The sequence below is a fragment of the Aspergillus fischeri genome, genomic scaffold, assembly GCF_000149645.3.
Source record: "Aspergillus fischeri NRRL 181 1099437636245 genomic scaffold, whole genome shotgun sequence".
Classification (NCBI taxonomy): domain Eukaryota; kingdom Fungi; phylum Ascomycota; class Eurotiomycetes; order Eurotiales; family Aspergillaceae; genus Aspergillus; species Aspergillus fischeri.
Genome location: NW_001509773.1, coordinates 853,344 through 874,126, shown reverse-complemented (window position 1 = coordinate 874,126; position 20,783 = coordinate 853,344). Strand labels below are relative to the sequence as shown.

The 20,783-nt window shown below is 50.9% G+C and overlaps 7 protein-coding genes across 7 annotated transcripts; 2 read left to right on the top strand and 5 right to left on the bottom strand.

The window, feature by feature from the left end:
- Positions 1-676: 676 nt before the first annotated feature.
- NFIA_104520 (Leucine Rich Repeat domain protein) lies at positions 677-2,738 on the bottom strand (the record flags this gene model as incomplete). Its single annotated transcript, XM_001266860.1, has 3 exons — positions 677-2,085; positions 2,143-2,475; positions 2,537-2,738. 3 exons carry the CDS (start codon positions 2,736-2,738, stop codon positions 677-679), a joined length of 1,944 nt encoding a protein of 647 aa, XP_001266861.1.
- Positions 2,739-5,831: 3,093 nt separating this feature from the next.
- NFIA_104510 (zinc-binding alcohol dehydrogenase family protein) lies at positions 5,832-6,866 on the bottom strand (the record flags this gene model as incomplete). The annotated part of the gene is made up of 1 exon (XM_001266859.1): positions 5,832-6,866. The coding sequence occupies one exon, from the start codon at positions 6,864-6,866 to the stop codon at positions 5,832-5,834; it is 1,035 nt and encodes a 344-aa protein (XP_001266860.1).
- A 2,239-nt stretch (positions 6,867-9,105) lies between these two features.
- NFIA_104500 (phosphatidyl synthase) lies at positions 9,106-10,542 on the bottom strand (the record flags this gene model as incomplete). Its single annotated transcript, XM_001266858.1, has 1 exon — positions 9,106-10,542. One exon carries the CDS (start codon positions 10,540-10,542, stop codon positions 9,106-9,108), a length of 1,437 nt encoding a protein of 478 aa, XP_001266859.1.
- A 1,644-nt stretch (positions 10,543-12,186) lies between these two features.
- gldB (putative glycerol dehydrogenase (GldB)) lies at positions 12,187-13,218 on the top strand (the record flags this gene model as incomplete). The annotated part of the gene is made up of 2 exons (XM_001266857.1): positions 12,187-12,594; positions 12,649-13,218. The coding sequence occupies 2 exons, from the start codon at positions 12,187-12,189 to the stop codon at positions 13,216-13,218; spliced, it is 978 nt and encodes a 325-aa protein (XP_001266858.1).
- A 2,100-nt stretch (positions 13,219-15,318) lies between these two features.
- Positions 15,319-17,647, bottom strand: NFIA_104480 (uncharacterized protein; the record flags this gene model as incomplete). Its single annotated transcript, XM_001266856.1, has 3 exons — positions 15,319-16,970; positions 17,037-17,401; positions 17,595-17,647. 3 exons carry the CDS (start codon positions 17,645-17,647, stop codon positions 15,319-15,321), a joined length of 2,070 nt encoding a protein of 689 aa, XP_001266857.1.
- A 1,137-nt stretch (positions 17,648-18,784) lies between these two features.
- NFIA_104470 (uncharacterized protein) lies at positions 18,785-19,382 on the bottom strand (the record flags this gene model as incomplete). The annotated part of the gene is made up of 3 exons (XM_001266855.1): positions 18,785-18,837; positions 18,924-19,271; positions 19,373-19,382. 3 exons carry the CDS (start codon positions 19,380-19,382, stop codon positions 18,785-18,787), a joined length of 411 nt encoding a protein of 136 aa, XP_001266856.1.
- Positions 19,383-19,738: 356 nt separating this feature from the next.
- Positions 19,739-20,750, top strand: NFIA_104460 (uncharacterized protein; the record flags this gene model as incomplete). Its single annotated transcript, XM_001266854.1, has 3 exons — positions 19,739-19,804; positions 19,914-20,029; positions 20,093-20,750. The coding sequence occupies 3 exons, from the start codon at positions 19,739-19,741 to the stop codon at positions 20,748-20,750; spliced, it is 840 nt and encodes a 279-aa protein (XP_001266855.1).
- Between the last annotated feature and the right edge of the window lie 33 nt (positions 20,751-20,783).

Below are 20,783 nucleotides of genomic sequence, written 5' to 3'. Positions count from 1 at the left end.
GTAAAAATGGGCTCCGCAGCTCTCGTAGGAGGATGCAGATGATCACGTGACAGGTAGCAGTCTGCACGTCACAGACTCGATCCAGAAAAATTCACGGCCCCAGGTTGGAACAAGATGAAGAAGACTACGAATCCGAGCTACTGACATCATTTAACCCTTGTGGCACCTTTAACTTGAGATGAGATTTAGCTATAAGATCAAACCGAAATGTACAGACAGCAGAGCAATGACGCCATTTTCATGAAACCCCCGGCGTCAAAGCAGAACAAGAAGAACACTTTACAGCCAGAATTGCCCTCTGTATACCCACGCAGCTAGGATTGATCTCAAGGTTATAATGCGAACATGTCATGGAGTAAGGATTGATCAACAACCTTAAGAGCCTAGCAACCATCCCAGAGAAGCACAACCGTAACGCTATGAGAATCGCTCCCGCTATGCAGAACACAAGATGCTGGACAATTCATAGCAAAGGAAAGCAAAGCAAATTATCAAACAGAGTAACCAGTGATCACACCCGCACTTTTGTCGCTCACGCTTGCAATTTGGTATCATAAATGAGTCCGCCCATTTTTCGTCAAGGACAGCAAGAGAAGAAAATGAAGCATAGCAAGGGTATTAAACAATCAAAAGTCGTAAGCAACAGCCAGGAAGGAACACTCTTTGTCTCCAGGACTTATTTCTTGAACATGTAATGGCCATAGATGCCTCCAACGTCTCCAACTGCAACCGGGATCTTCCTCATCCCCCACCAACGGGCGCCCATTTTCCAGGGACGAGAGCCGTCGTCGGGGACTTGGTTTGGCATAGATGCAGGGTCACGTACGTACCAGCCGCGTCTGCCAAGCTCGCGGACGGTCCAGCCGCTGGAGGCACGGTTATTCTTGATTCTCTCCCTCAGCGGAGCAATGATCTTGTCACTGAATTCAATGACTTGCAGAGGATAACTCTGCTGCGAAAGGAGCAAGCAAGTATTGGTATTGAAGATAGTGCCAATCGACAACTGCGTGACCTTGTTGAGATCCAAGTAGCACAACGAGGACGGCACCCACGGTTCCGGCGCCTCGGTCGAGCCCGGATTATCCAACACTGGAGGCGGAGCGAAGAACATATTGAGGTCTTTGCAGGACAAATCCGCCGAGCTCAAGCCGAGCTCCTCCAGATGCTTGGTCAAAGGCACTAGGGCAGGCGCATGAGCCGAGGTGATCTTGGCACCCCCCAGGTTCAGCGAGCGGAGGGTTTTGGGCAACCGAGGAAGAAGAGCAGAGACATCGTCCTCCTCGAGAATCCGATAGCGAGTGGGATCGGTCAGGAGGTTAAGGTACACCAGCGTATTGCACACTGCCGGATGCGTGGTCAGAAACTCGACCACCCTCGGACCCTTCAACCGAGTGCACCGCGAAAGGCTGAGATGCGTAATCTGTGCGGTCTCGGGGATGGAGAAGAGCGCCGCCTCGCTGATCTGCGTGTGCGTGACATCGAGATGCGTCAAATTGATCAGACGAGGGAGAAGAACCTCAAAAGTAGATGGAGGCAGACTGCTACACTCGTGTAGGGACACCCGCTTGAGATTCGGTAGGCTCAGAGGCAGACCCGGCCCTGTGGTCAAGGCTTCTTGGAAAACCGCCGAGAATGACTGGGTAGCGCAACCGCAAAAGTCAACACCATGTAGGTTGGGCAGGCCGAGGAATATCTTCCGCACGATATCCACGCTGATATCACCTTCCACATGCTCCTGCAGCAGACATTCCTTAAGGTTTGGCAGAAGATCCAAACATTTCAGCAGCGTCGTGGAGGTGAGGTTCTGGATTTCTGCATTCATCTGCTTGGTGCGTCCGAGTCCTACGGAGGTGAAATGGGAAAAGTCCAGACGACGCACGAGCGTTCCGAGCGCGGGATACTGCGACATGTGGTTGAGAGCCTTGGAGAAGATGATGGAGTGCGGGAAGGTCATGTTTCGGTACAACACACCAAGTGTGGCAGCGTGCAACGTACGGGAGGTCAGGAGACACGACACCAGGTCGACATTCCGTGGTGTGTAGCCATTAGGAGGAATATCCAAAGCCAGGTTGGAAATGATTTGATCTGCAGTGGCATTGTCAGTGGACGAGCTGATGTCCGGCATGCATACGGGAAACTCACCGAGAACTTCCGGTGGCAGTTTCTCTAGCCGCGAGGAGCCTGGAGGGGGTTTCTGAGACTTGGATTGCACCGTCTTCGTGGGAGGATTATTCACCACCGCATTGTTCTCCCACGCCCAACCCCGAGTGTGCATAGCCCCCAACGCGCGAAGATCGCCATAACTCCGGCTGAGACTCTTTCCTCCGAGTCGAATCTGTTTCCAACCAAGAAAACCACCGCAAGGACAACAGAAATCTGGTGTGTGTTGCATATCAATCGCTAACAGCGATGTCTGTTTGGTCTGCTCTGTGGGAGACTGGGTGATGTGTGTATCAACGAACGATTGAGCAATGCCTGTACGGAGAAGATCAATCAGCATGTGCGACCTTGCCGATACATGTGCACGAATGCTTACCGTCGACGTCCTCCTTGATCGAACCAAACGACGGACGACGGCGACTGCTAGATCTGGATCCGTTGGGTGAGGAGCAAGCGGACGAGTGCGGCGAGGAAGTGCGCGATAGATGAGGATGACTAGTGTCTACAGCCGGAGCCGTAGTAAACCGAGAATAGGTAGGCTTCTGTAGGGGAACGGCAGAGGCGGCGACGGAAGACATGATGGACTGGAAGGGGCCTGCAAGAGGCCACCGAACTATATAATCCGCCGACTAGGTGAGGAGAAAGAAGGTCGGACGGGATACGGATGTGTAGGAAGGAAAGGGGAACACAAGAGGGCCGAACGAGACGGACTTTTTTTTTTTCTCCTTCCTTTTTTTCTCTTAGCTAATTAGTTCTCAATTTTTCCCCAGATTTACCAGCAGATTCTTAAATTCCTTACCGAAGCAGAGGAAAAAAGAGGGGCGGCGGAGTTTGTTAAGGTGAGGAGAATGAGGAAGCTGTTAGTCACAGAAATTCGCTATTGAACTATGGATTATCCGTTCGATGGCAGCGGATGGGCACACCACCGCGTTTCCCGAACTGATGCACGGTCCAAAGTTGGAATGCGACCAGTAGGAGCAAAAGGACGGACTGTCACTTGCGTAGAAGGCTATTTGCGGATAGTAGTCTGAAGAGTTTGTAGATTGACGGTAGATGGAAGAGTAGGAGTGGTGAGCGATGAAATGGGAGGCAAGAGTCAGAGCATGTCAGGAGACCAGAAAAGCAAAGGCAAAATCCATCCTACCTAGGTAGTACGGTACAGCTTCTAAATAAAAACTTTCTCGAAAAAAGTGCCAGCAAAGCGGAGGCGGCAAAAAACGAGCAGACAGAGATCAAGAGACACAGAAAGAATGAGAACCACCGGGCTGGGCGCCATGGAAAGGGCAAGATGCGGCCACATGGGGCGAATTGGCCATGATGAATGCGGCAAACAAAGTATGGGGTATCTAGACAGCTTTCTTTTGGAGATGGTAATATCCGTAATTGATAGTAGTATTGATAGTACTTGCAGGACTTTTTTAGTGAAGAAGCATCGGACGTTGTAATGATCGTCATTCTTCCATTTCTTTTCTTTTTTTCCTCTTGCTTCTAAAATGCTCTAAATCTGGAATTAAAATTATCAATCAGAACCTGGCGGTGTGCGCTAGTATTACTTGGGAATAGGGGATTCCTTCTGCGATGAAAACATTGCGTCATAAATCACGACAGCTTCAACATGGATGAGGTAGAGAACCATCACTGAATGTCGGTATATTTGATAGCTTATAAGCAAGGTTAACTACAAGGGACAATAATGCCTGTCTGTCCATTATTATCATTATTGCAGACATATGGATGTTATTATTGAAATCTACCGTGGCCCATCTCTTGGCCTAATCTTCTTTGGGATCGCCGCAAGCATTTTATGACATAATGCGAACCTCCCGCTAGCTCATTGTTAGCGTTTTGGTGGAACATAATTACATAATCAATTTATGCAACTTGACCCGAAACATTCCTGCTATGCTGTAGATAGATGGACATCTGAATGTTTATTCCTTGTTTAAACTTAAGTAAATCAATCAATCATTAGTTGTTCATTGACATGAATACACAAAATGAAGAGGCAAATTTGTCGTCCTTTGTACAGAGTACTCCCATAGACCATACTGTACTGTGAACACTGACTAGTCTAGAATACCCCAGATCCAGCCACGTTCTCTAAAACTAAACCTGCGCCCCCTGTTTTGCCTTACCTAACAGTTATGCTAGCGTGCACACTAGCTCTCTCAGCTTGACCTGTCATTTGTCACTTTGTCAACCATTCTCAGGGTGAATGGTTGATCATGCGGAGGTCTGACACTTACATTTAACAGGGCATCATCAGATCAGGATGAGCTGTGTCTCTGATTTGTCACTTGACCTTTCTATTAGCAATACAAATCCCCCTGGCTCTGCAACAGTCATCACCTGACCATCTACCTTAGCAAACCCGGAAATCAAGGATTATTACTCCGTACTCCATACTCGATACAACTCTAACCAACTGGCAATAGATTTCCGACCGGAAAATGGGTCAACCCGCTCCAGCAGACAATAATAATGCTTAGCTCAAATACGTGGACTATTATTGCACAATGGCTGGACCAGATGCTCACTAGTCTGGTAGTCTAGATAGTTCCTCCCTGCGGACTCCGTTCATAGTCCGTCCTCGTCTCCTTTCACCTCAAGGACAGGCCACATGACCTGATCTCATTTGGCATTTTCCCTTGCTGTTCGTCGTGCTCTGCAGCTGCAACATATCCAATTTCCCGGATTTTGGATGATGATCTTCTCCTCCCAACTCCTGACTATGGTATGTTGATCGTCAAGTTAGCATTCACCATGCATGTCTTGACCGCATAACCATCCCTTCGCGGTCAACATTACTCCTCTGTCCGCTCAGGGAAGAAAATGCCAAGGAGGATCATCCAGCCAAGACTTGAACTATCTACTCCGTCCGCTATTCCTTGTCTATTCCCATATTCCTAAAGAGCACTGAGTTCACTTGCCTAGACCCCTTCATTCTTGGCCGGAACCCCTTGATTCCTTGGATCAGTCCGCTGTGTGATATACACCGCATCTACGAAGTTACGAGGGGTGCTCATTCAATGATGTGCACCTAGTGCAATCGCCTGGGTAAGTAGTCACTAGGTCTAGCAGGGATGACATGACAATGCCTCGCCTCTTGCGGATCATGCTAAGAAAAGGGTTCATTGCTACTGGCGCATAACCGAGGAGAGATTCAATCGAGAATCCCCGGGACATGTGACCTCAGTCTCCGATTATGTCTGACTGACTGCAACTAATGTGCACACTCGAAATCGCAAGGACACCCCCAAAGTCTCACCCTCCAGATGAAGGAGAAACACTGGTCGATATGCTGAGTTAATCATATGAGAACCTCATTCGATCTCTGAAACATCAATACTATCATAATAATTGATCGGACTTACCTTAAGCGGACTTTACGAGAAACAGCCTAACGTGCATCTGCTTGAGCTGCGACCTTGAACGGTCTCGAGCTTCCGTAGGAATTACAGGCGGTCCTGCAGAACCATTCACGAGGAATAATCTAGAAATGCGCAAAATAGCAACTGTTGAATCCGTATTGACCTAGAAACATTTGAGGTCTTCTGTGCGATCTGGTCCCAGTACCTGACAAAAAGATTTACTGGTTGTATATCACTAAGCCAGCACTCCAGAACAGAAGTCGAACGACACAAATAAGGACGTCTGACATTCTAAGACCTCTACTGCAGACTGATGACATACTTCTTGGCTGACGCACCCTTCTTCACCTGTTCGAGCCCCGCCTGAATCGATCCCAATCCCTTACCTACCACCTCGGCTGTTGGGGCAGACTTGAACTCACCCGCTGCCAACGCCTTGGGGAGGAAAGCCTCGAAGATGGCTGGTCCAATCTCGTTATCCTTGACAGCAGCCCCAAACACGAATTTGGACTCGATGCCTTCCGGCAATGCACCACTGGGGGGATTGGTCAAGGAGACAAACTTGCGTGAGTTGACCTTGGAAAGGATCTCACAGCAAGGGCCTGCCGCCTCCGTGCCGATGGCCAGCGCACCAACTCCGGTTTTGCCGTCGTAGACCTTACTGATATTCTCGACGACAGTCGGGCTGCGGTAGTCAAAGACATGACTAGCACCGAGAGATTTGACGTACTCAAAGTTCTTCGCCGACGCGGTGGTGACGACCTCGTAGCCCGCCGCAACCGCCAGCTGGATAGCGTTGCTGCCGACGCTTGACGAGCCGCTCCAAATTAGTACGAGCTGGCCGCTCGACGCAGCCCGCGGACTCGTGGGTAACCGCAGCGCCAGGTAATCCTTTTGAAACAGCCCACAACTCGCCGTCGATATGCCCAGCGGAATGACGGAGGCGTTTTCGTACGACAGGTCTGCGGGGATCGGGGACGCTACCTGGGCCGGGATGACCGTGTAGTGTTGGAAAGCGCCCTCGGCGGGGTTGTTGTCCTTGAGCTCGCTACCCAGTCCCAGCACGCGGTCGCCAGGTTTGAAGTGTGCCGCTGCGCCGGAGCCCACCTCGACGACCTCACCTGCCACGTCGGTGCCCATGATCGTGGGGTAGGTGGTCCAGGAGAACAGTGCGGCGCCCTGCTCCTGGCGGAGATAGTCGACGGGGTTCAGGCCGATGGCGCTATTCTTGATAACAATCTCATTCCCCTTGGGAGGAGTGTAGGCGGCGGGCCTGACCTCCAGAGGCTTTGCCTTTTCGGCAATCTGCCATGCGGCGGTATTCGTTGGGTGCATTCCGTGAGATGAGGAGAGCGGATAAAAGGAACGATAATTGTAAGAGACAAGAGATCAGCGTCGGCCTGACTGGATGAATCCCAAGCCTGAAGTCTAGGAGCCTCGGAATCCCGAGCATGGGGCAGGTCTATAAGTTCTGTGGGACGACCATCATTTCGGGCGATATTGCTCTCGTAGCCGATGACTGCAACTTGACAGGCGAAGGTTGTCAGCATGAGCTCATTGCGATGGTGACCATTTGGCGGTTGCAATACTCTGGGACTGACTAATAGGCCCGGTGTACCTGCCATTCATTTGATGGCTTCACCACTCGTCTTCTCATTGTCCAACGGTCTATCGAGCTTGGTGATCCTGGTGGCACTAGATCAATGTGGATCTCCGATATCAGACTAAACAGGACAAGCCTTCCGAAGACGCTACCAGCATACTCCAGTGAAGCTTGGTTCACATCACTGCATGAAACCACGCAGAGCACTCTGGCACCAGGCACAAATTGTCATTTCTCACGCGCGGAGAAAGTTGCACATGATCTTTGCACGCGCGACATGCCTACAGGAGAGCAGTCGGTGGATCCACTATCGATTCTCTCACTATGGTTGCCAACACAACCTGGGGCTGCCCCCGTGAGTCTATGATAAGATGATCAATAGGCGTAACGAGTATCCTGCATGCTGCCTTGTCCATGAGCGGCACGCAGTCAGTCATATGTTAGAGCCACAAGTCCAGGTAGCGGGGACCTGATCGACTTTGCTCGCGAGACTCCCGGCCAGACGAAGCCCGTTCATCACTCCGTCTCTTCCATCACCAAGTTGGGCAACTCTTCTTGGACCGAGAAGGTCAATGTCCGAGATGAATGTAGGTCATTGATTCTGTGCTATTCAAGAGATAAAAGCGCTTGCAAGGTTGTCTCTAAGCGCAAGCGGGACGAGACACTGCACTTGTCCAGTGACTCCCGCACCATGGTTGTGCCAGGAGCTGTATCCTATCTAAGTACTGAGACCTCATGATCTTACCCCAGTGGATGCCCTTCAACTTGACGGACGACCGTCATAAATGGCGTCAACGACGTGGCTACCACCAGGGCAATCCCTCCACCACCCCACCTGGTATCAACAAGCGGCACGGATGTTCCGTCCATTGAAGTTGAAAACTGGTCTTCAGCTGGTCGAGTTCTGGCAAAGCGTCTTGCTCATATCGTAGCCATCATTTATCATCCTGGTGGACAATCCTTCAGCGTCTGAACGAGCAATGCCATCCACTGTTAGCGGAGCCGGGTATACACCGAACTTTTCCGTATATACCCCCGTTGTATGTACTTTATCTACGACATGCTACGCTTCGATCGGCAATGTATTTCCGAGACAAATGAATCTCACTCCGTTCATACCACATCATGTCGTACACGTACAAGATAGTACCCCGTAACAGAGCGCCATGCACGCAAAAATCATAAATCGAAATCATAAATGATGGTCAATCCCTGCAAGCGACAAGCCACCGTCCCGACCGGATAGAAGCCGGCTGGGCCTGCGTCGTGGCTTCGGTCTAGTTTAGTTTGCATTGACTGACATGTCGCATGCCTTGCCATTGCCATTGCTACGTTGGGGGCTATACCCGGTTCATAATTGTCAAAGGCAAACCCTGCTGTACTTGTGCATGGTCTAGAGAGTTCTTATTCTCGCTATTTGTTTGTCCCTGACAGGTGACTCGGACGCTGCCGAGTTGGTTTTGCCACTCGTTGATAGACACCAGCAATACTCCGTATTAGGATGATTCTCGGAGAATTGGCTTGTTTCCTTTTCCAGGTAACCTAACCTTAATTGAACAAAGTTCGTTGAACAGATACACCTCGTCAGTATGGCGTCAACGATGACCGCATGACTTCAATAATGCAAAGAACGGAATAACGAACTCTATTCATGACGCAAATCGAAGATGTCTATTTGCAAGCAAAAGAAAATCAATTGTAACCAGTTGTAGCAGTGGTCGACTTGCCGGACGGGGCATCCAGACAAGCGCCGATGGATATCAGTAGTCCTAGCCCATAAAACCCGAAGATGCAAAATCGTCTAGATCAACATGATGATAATGATGACCGTAAATCAATGAAACAGATAGTAAACCAGACGCCCAGAATAATAATAAAAAGTTCAACCCATTTCTTCAGCCACTTTTTCCCTGTTTTCAAGTCATTTGTCACGTAGCGAAGTTGTAGTCCAAGTGCGAAAAGTCAAGTGATTTATTCGACAGCGGAAGAGCCATCGCCGTGGGTGACCGGGTTGACCTTGGGGTTCCACTTGAACTTGAACTCCTGGCCAAGTTCCTTGCGGACGGCAGCCTTGACGGCCTCCAGCACGTTGGGGAAGACACCAAAGTTGGCGGGGTTGTGCTCGTCGTTCTCGCCGCCCTGGAAGACACCGGTGCGCACCAGGCAGGTGTTCCAGCCGTACATGTTACCACCAACAATGTCCGACTGCGGGTTGTCACCAATCATGTAGATGTTCTTGGGCAGGCGGTTCTCATTGTGGATCTGCTCCATCCAGGCCTTGAGCACCTCGTCGGCGTAGGTGTAGGTGGCGCGCTCGGGCTTGCCGTAGACAACACGCTCCAGGTCGACGCCGGTCAGAGCCTTGTACTGCGCCTCGATGGCGATACGGAAGCAACCCTGAGTCAACCGAGGGGGGCCCTTGTGGTCGGTAGGCATAAGCAAGTCACCCTGGGAGAAGTAGATGGGGATGCGGGAGGAGACGGGGTCCTTGGCGCGGGTCAGCATCTTGCCGTCCTCGGCCAGCAGCAGATCGATGATCAGCTGCATGTCGGTAGCGTAGTCGCGAGAGTCAGCAAAGACGAGAATGGCGTCGAACTTGATCTTAGAGAAGTCGCGGGGCTTGGCCTCGGCGCGGTCCTCGGCGGTGAATGTGCGCCAGGGAGAGACGGTAGGGTCCCAGGCAAGGATATCCTTGGGGTGAACGACGTTCTTGAAGCCGTAGTTCTCAGCGACCTCACGGATCTTCTGACCCTCACCACCTAGGACGAGGACAGTCTCGTAGTACTCGGACAATGCCTGCATTGGAGTATGAGACTGGATGAACTGGTCGGTCGAGATAGGCACCTCCAGGATCTCAGACAGCTGCTCGCAACGGGCGGCTTCAGTCTTGCCACCACCGTTGGTCAGAAGGATGTAGGGGATCTTGATTCCCAACTCGTTGTCGCCATTCAGCATCTTGAGGGCCTCCTTGGCTTCGGGGATGGCGTGGTTGCCGTGAGCCAAGACACCGTCGATGTCGAAAGCGAACGCCATGTTCTTAGCGGCAGCGACCTTCTCCTTGGACATGTCCTGTACCTGAGAGGCCAGGATGTCACGAGAGACAGAGGAGGCGTCGGCCATGCGAACAGAAGATAGGCGAGACACACGAGGGGATCTGGGAATGGGGAGGGAAGTGCCGAAAGAGTTGCGAGAACCCCGACGATCCCGCATCGAGGGAGACAAGCTCAGGTTGTGCATGAACTGAGCGGCATCACTGATGGAGCTTCTGGTGGCAGGAATCTCGACAGTGTTGCCAGCCTCGTTGGGGATGGGGAGAGAGCCAGAAGCACTGCCACGGGCATCTCTGGGCGAACGAGCACCAGGAGGAGCGGGCTCGACGCCAAAGTCAGCATCATCGAAGCGAGGCATGGTGACGGTAGATGAGAGTTGACAGAGTATGTAGACGTAGAGTAAGGTAAGAGTAACGTAGGAGGGAGATGAGTGGATGATAAAAGAATGGAAGATGATATCACTCTTATATGGGGAGGGCGGGCCGGATCAGTGTTGTTGGAAGAATTCACTAAACGGCTTCCCGAGAAGATAAGGAAGGATGGGAAGAAGAGAAACAGGTGAATGAAGAAAAAAGTCAAGATGATAATGAAGGAGATCAAGGTATTTATTAACTAGAACATGGTTTACCAGAACCAGTGGCGGTCAACCATCCCACTATCACTTGTCTTTCCCTTCTATCCAACGCAGCAGCATAATGAGAAAATCAGGCTCCACCCAGGCGTATCATCATTCCTAGGAATTATCGTCATCATCGTTTTAGGTATCTGGGAAATGGGATGGTATCATGGTAGCAGCAATAATGATTGCGGGATGGACTATCTTACGCTGTAATTGTTTCCAATAATGGTTGGTACCAGTGAAATAATGATACACCCAGCGGGTACAGCGGAGCCGGCGTCTAAACCCTTTTCAGCCCCGACAGGAAGGATTGCCGTGGGTCTTGGTATTTGCCATGTACTGCGTATTTCGTAAGGGAGTTTATACGGTAGTACTCATAGTAGGTACCTTTTTATCTTAGACCCTGTTTGATACGGTCTGTAACATTTATCAAGAAATCATTTCATTAGAGCATGGAAATAGGGCGGGGCGGGGACTGAGAGGCCAAAGGTGGCATCACTGACGTTTCCACTCACCCATTGGCTGGTAAAGGCTTAAGGTGGAAATTTCGTTACCAGACGAACCGCCCAAGAAATGATCCTCTCAGCCAGCATGAGGCCAATCTGCACGCTGAGTGGACAGGAACCCACCCATACCTGCTACTGATTGGCTGGTCAGGCTTTTCCACCCATGGAATATGCAGAGATCGATGGAGCCGATGACGATCGAGCGGGCGGCGGCGGGTCAAACGCTCGCGCCGTTTCGTCCTTTTGATTTGCTGGTGGCAGCTAGGCAGGGATGATGTCATTGCTGGGGGACTGTGTGTCGTGGTGGGGCATCACATCACTGCGAGAAGAAAAGAAACAGACGCAACGTTACAGGGTAATAATGGTGAATTAACTTTAAGAAAAAAAGAAATAATTCTCAAAATGTTGGGGAGATTCAGAGTAGCGACAGTTATTATTGATTATCATCAGCAATTGAGTGCAGAAAAAGAGAGCGGTTGTAGGCTTGTAGTGAAGAAGATATGCTGTCAAGGATGTTTGTTGCTTATCTCCTTTAAGCTGCAACAAACAGGAATTGATACTCAGGATAGACGATTCTGTTGAATAAAAAAAGAATCATAAGAATCCAATAGGGGAGAAAATCATCATCATCAGCGTCATCCCAGCTTGCCGCCTTCGCTCGTCTTCTGCAACCCCACCTAAGCTTCTTCTTGCTGCACTGCTACCCCTCCGCCTCAAAACCACCCAATAATCCCCCCTCCCTCATCTCCCACTTATCCGTCATCACATTCCAATACCCCTGAACATCTTGTTCCTTTTGATCAGTTTTCCATTCTTCATTATCATCGAGTTTCTTCTACCTGAACCACCTCAATTGCCGCCTCTACCTCTCTGCAAAATGTCGGCCGGTGTCACTTTTACTCTCAGCAACGGCGTTAAGATCCCCGCCGTTGGTTTCGGAACCTTTGCCAGCGAGGGTGCCAAAGGCGAGACATACAACGCTGTCACTTGTGCTCTCAAGACCGGATACAGACACTTGGATTGCGCCTGGTTCTACCAGAACGAGGACGAGGTCGGCGATGCCATCCAAGACTTCCTCAAGGAGAACCCCTCGGTCAAGCGCGAGGATATCTTCATCTGCACCAAGGTCTGGAACCACCTGCACCGCTACGAGGATGTCATCTGGTCGCTTGAGAACTCCCTGAAGAAGCTCAAGGTCGACTACGTAGACCTTTTCCTGGTCCACTGGCCTATTGCTGCGGAGAAGGAGACGCAGGAGAAGCCCAAGATCGGCCCTGATGGAAAGGTAATTTGACCCAGAGTCTTCAGTTTGGACCGCTACTGACTAGCAAACAAATAGTACGTCATCCTGGAAGACCTCACCAAGAACCCCGAGCCCACATGGAGGGCAATGGAGAAGCTCTACGAGGACGGCAAGGCCAGGGCCATTGGTGTCTCGAACTGGACCATCGAAGGACTCGAGCAGCTGCTCAAGTTCGCCAAGGTCAAGCCTCACGTCAACCAGATCGAGATTCACCCCTTCCTGCCCAACGAGGAGCTCATTCAGTACTGCTTCAAGCACGATATCCTGCCCGAGGCCTACTCGCCATTGGGCTCCCAGAACCAGGTCCCCACCACCGGCGAGCGCGTCAGCGAGAACCCGACCCTGAACGAGATCGCCAAGAAGGGCGGCAACACTCTGGCTCAGGTGCTGATTGCCTGGGGTCTGCGCCGCGGCTACGTTGTGCTGCCCAAGAGCTCGAACCCAGCTCGTATCGAGTCCAACTTCAAGAGCATTCAGCTGTCGGATGCCGACTATGAGGCGGTCAACAACGTGGCCAAGGGCCGTCATTTCCGATTCGTGAACATGAAGGATACTTTTGGTTACGATGTGTGGCCCGAGGAGACGGCCAAGCAGATGTCTGCTTAATTGGTTCGCTTGATGCGGGTCATAAAACATCATTTAATGTTGGGACGAATATCATGATCGTTGACACGGTACATAGCTACATCTGAAACAATCCAATAAGCTAGCTGGATTAGCTGGTTCATTCATTTGGTCGGACTGCTAGTACGGAGTAGTCTCCATGCTTCTACCTCTCTGCAGTAGATAAATGAAACATAAAATGCGCCAAGATGTCACGAACCACCAATAGCACCTCCTGTCAAATCCATCCCGAAATTGCTTGAAAACTCTTCAACTCAAACCGCAGCCGTAAATCCAATGAGATGCCGAGCTTCCTACAGGCTGCAGCGCCGATGTAACTGCACGCAGTATCAAGAGGCCGGGCCGTTGTAAATGTAATACAATGACTGACTGACTCGGAGGACAGTCCTCCAAGCCAGCACTAGCCACGCAGTATGACGCATGTCTCCATTGTAACCTTCGCACCTCGCCGAATCTGGATATCCAAGAGAGCTCGTCAGGGGTTCAGCCAACAGCCTTATTTACCTAAGATTTAATACTGCGACAGCTAATTGGACCGACGCATTATTTCCTGTACGGAGTAGAATGTCTATGAAATGCACCGCCTCGAGTAATGAGAATCGGGAAATCCCGGGACTCAGCCACTCCCGGTGGGCAAAAACGGAAAAGCCCTAACCACCGAGCTTCCCGAACAGGAAAGACCGAGTTTAGCCCGTGGATCTTGACTTGAGACATCAGCAATAATCCTACTCCGTACACTACAACTACCCCTTAGGAAGAGGTAAACTAGGATAGGATAACTGTTGAGGAATGGCCGAAGTAGACAATGACGTCGATACGAGGTTCATTGGGCTAAGGATATTGGCCAAGTGGATCACTGAGGTCCTTGCTGTTCCTATGGCGCTGTCATCTAACTTACACCTCTTGAATGGTACTGTGTAGACACTGAATAGGTACACGATCCTACTCATAACCCATGCTGAAGGTTAGCAACGGAATTGACATGGATATGAATAGGGGTATCATTTCCCCTAATGAACAGGAACATATGGATCCACATGGTCCCAACAATGATTCGTCCATCCTCGAATTGTTGATAATGAACCATACTCGAGACAAAGGTACTCACATTGCTGTAACTGGTTGATTCCATCCCTTGAGTGATTTTCTGTAGAGTGAGACTCAATTTTGGTATGTCTGTTATATCAAAATGGACGATGAGAGACCACCCTCCTTCCAGGCTGTGTAGATGTAGTATGCCCACCGCTAGTTCACCGTTGATGTTGATGCTGATGTTGATACTCCGGCTCGACATAGGCAAGTACTGCAGGGCAGGCATCAGAAGAATGCAATCTGCAGTCTGCTGCGGGCAACCTTCCTCAAAAGTAGCCTATTATCTAATTACCGAAAGTCAATTGCGTTGTTGATACGGATATTAATGACAAGATTCAGCCAAGAGCATGGCCGTCTGCCAACTTGCCTTCTATCTTAGGCACCATTTGCATGCTATCTGGCCTCACAGTTCATCCTCTCATGCTAGGACTCGGATCTATGGAGACAATCGTCGGTAATGCTCGGCATATACGATAATGGTGATAAACATGATCCAACAAATGACGATGCGACGCATCTCTTCTCCCCGCACTAAACAAACTACGCTGGACTATCGGAGGCTAAGCGAGATCTTCATGAACACAACCCCCCAGTTTCCCCAGTTGGTAGCTACGTAGTTGACTAATTCATCAATGGTATACGATACTGTAAGATGATCGTCGAGTCATGACAGACAAACAATTAATGTGGTTGGCGGGAATTGAGCTTTTACCACCTTCACAGAAACTGAACCGAAGTGATGGCGGTAATATTCACATGAAAGCAGGAATGAAGATCAACAGATCAACAACCACTGCAGATGAACTCACACAAGTTGTGTCTCTTACACATAACGCCTTACCCACTGACAAGTCAACAGAAATACAAAAACGCCGGTTCGCCAGTCATTTGCCTCGCAAATCCCGCAATCAACTGATTGGCGGGTCAGATTATGTACAACCTCCAGAGGAGGATCAGTATTGAAAATAACAATAGAGTTGAAGTGCTCAATCAAGGGCGGGGACGGATACGTCTCGGCATCGGCGTCGATCCAGCATGTGCCTTGAGAATGTTCTTGGATCTTATTCGCGGGGCGTTACCGCTTGTAGAGTCGGACGAGCTCCTATCGTCGCTGCTGCCGCAAGGTAGTATCTTATTCGAAACGGGAGTACCCGTTGCAACAGCGCTGGGCCGCTTGGGGATCAATTTCTTGCGCTTCTCAACATTGCTGCTAGTGCTGAGAGTCGGGAGAAGTGACGCCTTCTTCATGTCTGTGGCCGCGACAGGACTGGGATTACTCTTTGACCCTCCTAACCGCCGCACACGCCGCGCCTTGGGAGCTGCAGTAGCAGATCCAGTAGTTGATGCGGCCACTTCTTCTTCATCACCACCGGTCTTAGCTGTCTGGGACCGGGTGCTGCGATTACTGGTTGCCTTCTTCGTATCGGTGCCCTTGACCGTCGGATTCAAAGCGACGTCAATGCGCTTCCGCTGCCCTCCCTCACTGTTGTTTTCCCCTTGGTACTGCACAAGGCGCTCCTCGTTCCATGTCACATATTTCTTGGCCCCTGTGCGCTTCCGACCGGGGTCTGCAGCTTTACCATCATCGGCATCGAGGTTTGTCTTCTGCGATTGTTCCGCCAAGGCCTGAAGCACGTATTTCGGCATGACCGCATCCCCTTTGTTGTGACGAGTGTTTCGACGTGTCGCCAGCGCAAGCTCCTGGGCTTCTGTGCGCTGCAGGAAGACGAACTCCGTCCCCTTCGCGCGACGAAGAGTCAGGGTACGAAGAGTGGGCGTAGTCGTCTGGGATGGAACTTTGGCAGCACGGTGCCTCGAACTTCGACGAACGGGGCTGGCTGCTTGATCTTCGTCCTCTCGGGCATCAACGCTTTTCCGTGATTGATCATCCCGATCTGGACTATCTGCAAGATCAGACGCTTTCACTGGAGACAGCTGGATTTTCGATGGCGAGGGCGAATTGGCGTCGAGCTCTTCCAGAGCCCGTCGAGCCTGTGGAGTTGGTACGTCACTCACTTCCTGGCAGGCTTGTTCTGTGGCCACAGCCTGCACTGTCATAGCTGCGGCTTTGGCGGCGCGAGCTGCCTTGGCCTTGGATAGGAAGTTATTGAGCAACTCGGCATCCTCCCCACCCAGCGAGCTGCGTAGTGCCGAACGTACCAAGGTGGACTCTTGTTGCACACTTAGACCCTGCTCAGACTTGACTTCTGCTGCGATTGTGGAGACTGCGGCCTGGACTGACAGATCTTGTCGATCATCCGTCATATATGTATCCACGGCTGCATCTGGGGCAATGTTGGTTACGGTATGAAGACTCGTTACACTGATGTCAAGTGCGGGGTCAGGTTGAGCGACATCGTCGGTGGCATTTATCTCGAAATCGTAGCTGTTTCCAGCGCAATCATCTGCACTGACGGACTTGCCATGTAGCGCGTGGACATTCGCTGAGAAAAGAATCGAGTCCGTGGGTGTGTCTGGGGTCGAGTCAAACGATACGTCCGTGTCCTGTTCGGCGATTGACGTGGCCGCGTCCCGTGGCTCATCCTCGTCAGCCACAGCGTGACCTGCCTCCTCCTCTTCATCCGTATCCATCAGCTCCGCTCGAGGATCATTCAAGTCGGCATGGTTCGTAGGTAGTTTCCCTGTAGTCCATCAGCGCGTGTCCCCTAGTCGCCTTGCTAAACCAAATATCAAGCGAGCATGCATACGTCTTCTCCCCGTCGCTTCAGACTCCCATTTCGTCTCAAGGAACGAACGTCCTCGTAGAACTGTACTGTCCGGTTGACTCTCATCCTCCAGCCCGAAGCACCGTCGCTTGACACCGCGGACAAACCCCAGATTCCTGGACAAGTTGATTTCTGCGAAGAGATCTTCATCGACGTCCTCGTGCGATGCAGCGACGAGACGTTGTAACACTTTCATGCTGTTAAACGAGGAACGAAATCGCTTCCAGACTTTCCGCGACTTCGAACGCCCAAGGAACGCGTTCGACGGTTTTCGGTCCCATAGACGAGGGGCGGCGGCGGCCTTGACGGGCGTGAAACTAAACTTTTCTTCCTGATTCTGAAGCTGGCTATAAAACTCAATCCAGCGAAAGCGCGCGCAATTGGCGCACACAGTCGCGATCGTATCAGCGATCGTACCTTGGTCTCTGGGAGTAATGGCAAGGGAGGGAAAAGGGGCAGGGGGAATTCTTCAACACTTCCCCGATCAAAGGACGCATCGTAATTATAGGAATGTCAATCGGAACACAAGAAGCAACTCACCATGCTCGCGACAGAGGGCCAGATTGAAGGGATGGGTCATGACTGGTGGCCATGGCTGCTTGGAGCCCCGAGGAATGTGACGCCGTGACGGAGCTCAACTGTATGTCCATGGAGAATGCAATGTAGAGGTTCAAGCTTCTAGAATACTGCAATAATAGGATACAAGCTTAATAATCGAAGCAGAAATGCGACGCTGATAGAGAAGAAAACCATATATCCTTAGCAATACAAATACGCGTCAAGGTCGAGATGAAGAAATCATAATAATAAGGTAACAATAATGCCAGGCGATTAAGCCGGACCGACGTGTTGATTGGCGGTGGGCGGGCCGTTGCTGTGCCAACAACGCTTTATCAGATCAACTGCGAGATCCATACGGCCAACTCACCTGAAGACGCCGAGGTTCACTGGACATGGATTGGATCTCTCTTTCCACTCCATACCGTGGGTGACTCGATCATCCTTTACTGCATTTATACGTGAAAAAGAAAAGACGGACCCTCTTATGCCTTGATACACCCAAGAAGACAATCGAGAGGTCGGACACAGCCATGGATTTCCTTCCAGCGCCTAATCTCGGTGAGAAACTGGGTAATCAGCAAGACTGTTATGATCCAAGAAACTCAGGTGTCGTCTCATCTAGTTGCTCTGTGCTGCGACACCCTACACTCGTCGCATGTATGACAGGAACAGGCTTGTCATTGTCCGAGGTGCTCGGATTTCAACTTGCATAGTATGACTAGAGAGGTATCTATTCTGAAAAGCAACCAAGTCAAGGGGAGATCGCTTTTGCAATGCTTCAATGGGGCTATTGACTAGGACACACTGCCCTTTATCTACAGGATCACATCCAGTCTCAAACGCGCCTTTCCCGACAGCGTCAAGCCTGAGCTTAGGCACGTCCCCTTGAGCCACTGGCAGGATGATTACTACCGGAGCGAAGAGCTACTTAAGATTTCGAGGTCAAATTAATGGAGTCGGTCTAACATGGCAACGAAAAGCTCTATGAAGAGGCATTGCGAAATCATTTAATTCTGGCTTAATGATTAGCCATTATGGTTGAAGAGCAAAAAAAGGCACGGACAGGCCATACCCCCGGTAAGCATAACTCATAAGGTCGTAAACTACTGTCTCTAAAATTTCATTAAGCAAGAGATCGATAAATCGGCCCCGTAGGTTCACCGCGAACCCTAGAATACCGGCTCCTCCATATCTCGGTCATCGAAAGGGTCACCGAACTCATCTAGACAGTACCATTAGCCATCGTTCAATAACAAGTACCAAAGGAATCAGGACAGTAAGCAAGCAACGCTTGGTTACTCAACCTACCCAGATTAAAGTCCTTATCAATGATATACTCCATCGCTCGCTGGTATTCCTCCTCTGCCCGTTTATTCATCCACCGTGCCCCGGGTTGCCTTTGCTGCTGCTGCTCTTGTTGCCGCTGTCCAGCGACCTGTGTTGAAAAATCTGAGGGTCTGTTCTTCTCGAGTGCGGCCGTCTCCGTAACTTCAGAGAAGTTCTGTGTCTGCGAGCCCGGCGGGGATAGTTCGGAAGGCCCAACGAATCCCGACGCGGAATCATTGAGACTATTGTTGTTCGTAGGCGTGCGGGAGCCGGCCGGCGAGCCGACAGAAGATTCGGGGGATGAGGCCATTTGCGAGTCGCCGTCCAGGTCTGTGCTTCGTTAGCAAGCGAGTCGTGCGGCTGTTCAGATGTACTGGAGTGCGGAGGCGTAGGAAAGGGTTGGCGGAAACACATCAGAGCGCAGAACTTACCAGTCGGCATGGTAATTTATTCCAGAAGCACACAAACGAAGATGAGGCTGGCAAACAGTCGGTGATCGTTGGTAGAGATGCAGCTGTCAGCGGAGTAGAGACGCCTGGGCTCCGCCGCGGTTTAACTAATCAAGCAACAATGATTTTCCTGTCTTCGCTGGCTTTCCCCGCTGCTGCTCACTTTCTTTTTCTCACGCAACAACTGACGAGACAAATCCGCTATCAATGGACATATTGGGCTGGATTTGAATTGGTGTCTCTCGTCCCATTTTTTTGCTCCCGTCTACACCACTAGACCTTGACTAGTCGCCTACGTCCCTAGTGTGGTGGTCAATCCAGGTCCAACTCCATTCCCGCCGTGTGAATATGAGCGCAAAGCCTACAGCTGGCTCCCCCGATGCTTGGGAAGATGATTGGGAAAAACAGGCAGATGTATGTCTTCTATCTCCAATAGCAGTGTTATCTACCTGCGGAACCATTCTACAGATGGGTCCGCTCGTCACCTTCACAAGTGTCTGACCGGAAAATTTCTCCTCGACAGAAATTAGCCGATGATCCAACCCCTCCTCTTCCAGAGAAGAAGGTATCCTCGAAAGTCACCAAGGCGCAGCGCAGGGCGCAACAGGCCGAGTTCAATCGGCAGCTATGGGCCGAAGCGTGCGTGGATATACCCTCTACGATCAATCTCAATTGAATATTTATGTGTTGATTATGTGATAGTGAATCTCCACAAACTTTCCACTACCTAGAGGCTCGTTCCGATGTCCCTTTGAAGCAAGATTTCAAACCAGCGGTGACTGTACTCAGCCGCACGCCTCAATTGATGACGCGCCAGTCATCGTCCAGCGGAGTTTCTTCAGCGACGGCGGGCATCAGTCGGCTCGGTTTGGCGACCAATGATAGCCTGGAGGATTCAGATGACGACCAGAAACGGCCAGAACCGACTCCAGAAGAGCGGCATGCCATTGCCCTGAAGAACCTGGAAGAAAAACAACGAAAATATGAGGAAGTGAGAGAGAGACTGTTTGGAAGTCCGTCTGCAACCACCTCGGGTGCTTCGTCACCACGAAGCGCGACTCCTCCCAGACAGTTTGAGGGCAGAGGGAAGGGGAAAAGCCGCGGCAATGGCAGAGACAACAACAGAGACAAAAGAGACTCTTCTGCATCCTCGACGAAGTCAAAACAGCTCTTTGACCCTGGATATTCCTCCAAACCCAATTCAACCTACGTGCAGAAGAAGGAGAGACAGCAAGCTGGCGAGCGGGTATTGAATGACCTGCCACCATCTCCGCGGCAACCCATTCGCAGTCCGAGAGGCCCAGATGCCGGTGGACGAGGTGGTTTCAGAGCAGGCCACAGAGGCGCAAAGGCCACTTGATCACAACACGTGCGCGACGACCGGGGCGGAGTA